Source organism: Malania oleifera, chromosome 2 (genome assembly GCF_029873635.1).
Source record: "Malania oleifera isolate guangnan ecotype guangnan chromosome 2, ASM2987363v1, whole genome shotgun sequence".
Classification (NCBI taxonomy): domain Eukaryota; kingdom Viridiplantae; phylum Streptophyta; class Magnoliopsida; order Santalales; family Ximeniaceae; genus Malania; species Malania oleifera.
The window spans coordinates 40105781-40111743 of NC_080418.1; the positions used below are offsets into that span (position 1 = coordinate 40105781).

Genomic DNA, 5963 nt, shown 5'->3' on the forward strand with positions numbered 1-5963 from the left:
TGGTAAAAATTTCGAGGAAGAAATTCTTTAAAGGAAGGAAGAATGTAATAACCTAGAAAAAAAAATTTAATTAAAATTATTAATCAATTAATTAATTAAACATTATTAAATTAATTAATTAAATTAACAAGCAAAATGAATAGTATGATAAGAAAAAAAAAACATATTGAAATAAGATATATACATATATATATATATATATATATATATATAGTTAATGCTTCTTCAAGAAGCCATTTAGAATCAAATTTCAAATTGAATTCCTCATTCCTACATCTCTTTTAGACTCTCTCACTTCTCATAGCCTCCTCTGTCCTCTTCCTCTCTCTCCTCGATTTCATTAGTCTAACGAGTGCCGATCAGAAAACGAAAGGTATCGTTGGATTCCTAACTTTGCCACCGATATTTCTACTAGAGCAGATTTGTCGTGGGAATGGCGTGGGTACCATTCATGAGGCAAGGTAATTTTTTCTAATTTACTCAATTTCTTGTTAGATCTTCTACCAAATTGACGATTGGGCACCACCACGCGATCCTAGTCGTAATTGTTGTCATTTTGGCGTGAGTAAAATTCCAATTTGGGTTTTCTAAGCCCCACTCCAAAGTAAAAGTGAGATTTGGGAAATTAGGTAAATTTGTTATATTTGAGGGCATAATTATTTATTTAAAATTTATGAGCCTATGAAATGTTAAAATAGTATTTTATTTAGGGTTAATTTAATGGAATTAGGATTTTTAATTCAGGGTCCGGGTGAGCGCCGCAGGAATTTTTCAGGGTCCTTGTTGGCATAGTTCAAGAAACCAGGTAAGGAGAAAAATATATATTAAATCATAATTTTTATGAATTTAATGGAAAATGAATTGTGCTATATATACGTGTATAAGTTTTCAGTGTGGGTTTAAAATGCCAACAATTTAAATTATGTTTTCTGAGCTTAAGGTTGTTTATTAGATACGTATATGCGAAAATGAACTCATGAAAGTGAAAGATATTTCAAAATAATTATGTAAGAAATGGAAGGTATTTTCAATATATAAACGTTAAATGTTGGTTGGCTTATTTTACATGCAATGTATGAATTTTATTGCTAAATTGTGTGACATGAATAAATGTAAGTTCTGTACAAATATATGTTAAATGTATGAGATGCAAACTAAGTAAGTAATGCATTGAGAATGAAATATGATATGAACTATGCTACTTGTGTATGTTATGCTACCATGTAAATGTAAGACAGCTGAAAAGAGACATGTTAGCAGATTCTAGCACATTTTCTATGTGGACTAATTGATGACAGATAAAAGGAGCTGTGTTAGTAAATTCTAGCGCATTTCTATGTGGACTAACTGATGACGGCTAAAGAGTAGCTGTAGTATGAGTGAATGAAATTAAAATGGAATGAAATGACAATGGAATGAAATGTGAAATGTGAATGATGTAAATGGGAAAGAGTCACTTAAAGTGAAATGAAATGAAATGTTAAAGGTATGAGCATGAACAGATGTGAATGGTTGAATAATGACAGAGAGAATAATGTATTATGATATTAGAAGTATTTATGCTAATAGAATATGTTACAACTAGGGTAAGGCATACTCTTCGCTTGAGGGCTTGCTGAGAAAGGTGAGTGCGCAAGTAGTATCAGATCTAGTAGTAGGCTGCATAATGCACTAGGGCAAAGGGATCCTACTTGTATAAGCAGATAGATTTTCCTATCCTTGGGGTCTTCGCTAGTAAACCTTTGTTTGAACTGTGTGAGTACGAAATCAATCTAACATTAGAGGGTTTACTGAGTAAGGTAAGTGCCCTAATATGTTTCAATAGTGACCTTCGGGTTGCCAAATGTATCAGAGCAGAGGGGTGCTACTTGTATGAGAGGGTAATCACCCTTATCCTTAGGTAATCTCATTGGTTAAATCTTTCAATATATTATTTCTTCCCTTACTAAGATGTGTCTCACCCAAATATGAATTTATCTTTTTTAGGACCTCCACAAGATCGAGCTTAGAGAGCTCGAGGTTGTTACAACATTTTTTTGGGTTATAGAAGGGAAAAGAGTATAATTTTGATGATATTTTTGGGATATATATATTAAGTTATGCTTTATTTTTATGTTTTAAGTTTTCTGAGATATGGATGATTGTGAATACTGGATGTGTATATAAGAGAATACCGATGATGAATAGTTATTTTTTATTATAGATAGAAATAGTAAACTATGGTATTATATTTGTGGAGATTATATTTATATTTTTCGCTGCATACATGATATTAGAATATAAATTATTAGGTAAATGAATGAATTAGTAGCACTTCGGACCCACTTAGAGGGTCGAAGTGTTACAGAAACATTATCCAATGGCTTTGACTATATCTGTTGATCAAGAACCATGTTCTGAAACTCTATGTGTGACTTGTATGTGTTTTTGTGTGTGTGTGTGTTTTTTTTTTTTTTTTGTGTAGATTTTAAAAAAGAGTTTAGTCTGCCTACTAAATTATAAGTCAAATGATACAAGTCAATAGAGTTACACGTGCACAAGTTAGTTAGTTTGCTATTAATGTATGTGTATAAATAGAAATTTGATTCATGTCAAGAGATATAAGAAATACAATGCAAGTTTTGATCATTTTCCTATCCAAGACTCTGTTTTTCTTGTTACATTCTTGCAATACATTTTCTTTCTTCTATTATGATATGGTATCAGAGCAATAAACTCTGATATGAATTTGACTTCCACTGCCTCTTCTTGTTTTTTGCTTGAGGATTTTTCCGACCTTTATTTTCTTCATCATGGAGAAAGCCCTGGTTTGATCTTGGTTTCTCAGCCTTTGAATGGTAAGAACTACTATACGTGGAGAAAATCAATGTTGACAGCTCTCAATGCCAAGAACAAGATGGGTTTTTTGGATGGAATTTTTTCTCAGCCTGAAAATCAGTTTAACTCATCGTACATTCTATGGTTTCGTTGCAATAACATGGTCCTTTCAAGGATCTTGAATTCTCTTACACGAGAAATTGTTGTCAGTGTTATCAGCACTTGGATTGCTGAAGAAGTTTGGAAGAATTTGAAGATCAGATTTACACAAGGTAATGATCCCAGTTTATTTCAACTCAAGAAAGATCTTGCTTCATTAGTTCAAGATAAATCTTCTATTAGTTCTTATTACAGGAAGTTGAAAGCTGTATGGGATGAATTTTCTACTATGAAACCAATTCCTAGTTGTTCTTGTAATTCGAGTTGTTCTTGTGGAGCCTTAAAAACATTAATTGATCAACATAAAAAAGAATATGTTGTTCAATTTTTTATGGGTCTTAATGACTCTTTTACACATATTCAAGGACAAATTCTGCTCATGGATCCAACGTCATCCATTGATAATGTTTTATCACTTACTTTACAAGAAGAAAAGCAAAGAAACGTGGTGGGATCATCCTTGATGACTGAAAATGTTGCTTTGTTAACAAAAGATGTTCTTGGAACAATGGTTTAGAATTATCAAAAGTAACGTCACAAACCAGTTTGTACTCATTGTGGTCTCACTAGGCATACAGTTGATAGATGCTACAAGTTACATGGATATCCACCTGGATATCGTCAGAATCCAAGAACCAAAAGATTTTCTGTACATCAAGTTTCATTATCTTCCAATGACCCAGATTGTTCTTCCAAAGATTCCACTCTTTAGTTTCCTTTCACCAAAGAACAGTGTTAATAGCTTCTTTCTTTCCTACAATCCTTTTCACAAACACCTTAACCTACAACCATGAATGCTATGAGCAACTCATCTTCTGATTCAAACTCTTTGAGTTTGTCAGGTATGATTAATTCACCTCATTTTGTTTCTAAGTAATCAAATTCTTGGATAATTGATAGTGGTGCTACTGATCACATGGTCAGTTGTATTTCGGATCACACTACAATTATCTCTGTTCTAAACACATTAGTAAAATTGTCAAATGGAACATGTGTTCCTGTTGCACATCAGATTTGTTAGTTCTTTATAATGTTCTATATGTTCCATCTTTCTCTTTTAAGCTCATTTTAGTCAAAATACTCATAGAAAAATCTTGTTGTTTTCTGTTTCTTTCTCATTTCTACTTTATATAAGACCTACACTCATGAAAGACGATTGGAGTGGCTAAGCAAGTAGATAGACTATGTTTGTTGCAAGCATCTGCTATGAATTCTAGTGCATTTTCTGCTGTAAATCTCACTTCTACTATAAACTTCCTTCTTTTGATCTTGCCATTTTAGGCTAGGCCATCCTTCTCTCAATAAGATTCAAACACTACAGAAGTTGTTGCCTGATACACGCACTCCTTCAAATTTCAATTGTAATATCTGTCCACTGGAAAAATATAAAAGATTGCCATTCAATACTAGTCATTCCATCAGAAATAAAATTTTTGATTTGATACACCGTGAAATTTGGGGTCCTTTCTCTATTGAGTCAATTAATGGTTTTAGATGTTTTCTTACAATTATGGATGATCATCCACGTTGTACTTGGGTATATCTAATGAAAAATAATTCTAACACTTGTTTTCTAGTTCTGTTATTTTTTAAGCTTATCGAGACACAATTTTAAATTCATATCAAAACTATAAGGACTGATAGAGGGGTTGAGTTTGATATGTCAGAATTCTACTCTTCTAAAGGAGTCTTACATCAACAAATATGTTGGAATTGGTGTGATCCCAGAAGGGGGAGGGGAGTGAATTGGGTTTTATATTTGGCTAATTTAAGCATTTACACTGATTAACCACATATCATATCTTATTTTAATTATGGTTGTGTATGTAAAAAATGAATAAGCAATATGTGTAGACATACACGTGTATCTCATTCAAAATAAATGTGTGTATGCAAATTGTTATAATCATAAATGAACAAGCATACACATGTTGAATTTAACGTGCATAAATTAAATGAGAAAAGGAGAAAGCGACACACGATATTTGTTATCCATGTTCGGCCAAACTAGCTTACGTCCGTGCCTTGGACATACCCCCCAAGGATTCCACTAACCCTACTCACTTACGGGTGGAGTAGACACTATTTACGATGTCCTTCCAGGGTGGACATTCCCCAACTCACTTATCGGGTGGAGCCAACACCTTGCACACTTTCCCATGAGGATGCATCTCCTAGTTCTTCTAACCGAGTCTGAACCGATCTGGTGCTTTCCTAACTGGGTCTGAGCAAGTCTGGGACTATTCACAGGACTAGTCTCTTTCTTCTGACACCCCGTCGGGATTACAACATCAATAATAATAAATTTTTGTACAACAAAGAATGCTTCTCAAAAAGCAGATGTGTACAAATTTAAGGCTCAAAATATGCATTCTCTAATGATATGAAATATGCTCAGTAGAGTAAGGGTGCTATCAAATGTGAAAAATGAGTATTATTGTTCTCCTATAAATATTTTTGCAAATAGAGAATATTTGGAGAATCTAGGAATTTAAGCTCAAGAAAATATTTGTTCTGTAAATAATTTTCTCCCAAAAATGTCAAAGAAATAAATGGGAGAAAACCTAAACAATAATCTCAAAAATGTTTTTCAAAGATTAAGTGCCTAGTGAGAGTATGTGCAAATAAAATGCCCTAAATAAAATACTCTCATCAAAAATGATTTTGAAATAAATGCATGAAAGAGATCTGGAAATATTTGTATAAAAGATTTTGCCCCAAAAGAATGATTTTGACAATAAAAATGATTTGGGGGAACTTTGATTAACAAGGTGTTTGAGAGAAAATTTAGGCTAATCAAAGTTGCTAATCTAAGTTATGGAGGGGTTATTTATAGATTTTCTAAAAATTATGACTATTGGGGACACACTCGATATTTTGAAAAAGTTTAATTAAAAAATTAATGACGCTTTAGCCCTTAAAAAATTTCCAACGCAAGAGGTTCATTCGACCATATTAAAGGTTCGTTTGACCATGGATAATTTGAA

At 32.7% G+C, this 5963-nt stretch overlaps 1 protein-coding gene across 1 annotated transcript; it reads left to right on the top strand.

The window, feature by feature from the left end:
- Window positions 1–2722: 2722 nt before the first annotated feature.
- On the top strand, window positions 2723–3493 carry LOC131148145 (uncharacterized). Its single transcript, XM_058097882.1, has one exon. It carries the CDS (start codon window positions 2723–2725, stop codon window positions 3491–3493), a length of 771 nt encoding a protein of 256 aa, XP_057953865.1.
- Window positions 3494–5963: the final 2470 nt, after the last annotated feature.

Excerpts from the sequence above, each read along its gene's own strand:
- LOC131148145 (XM_058097882.1), top strand. The coding sequence starts at position 2,723 with ATGAATTTGACTTCCACTGCCTCTTCTTGTTTTTTGCTTGAGGATTTT.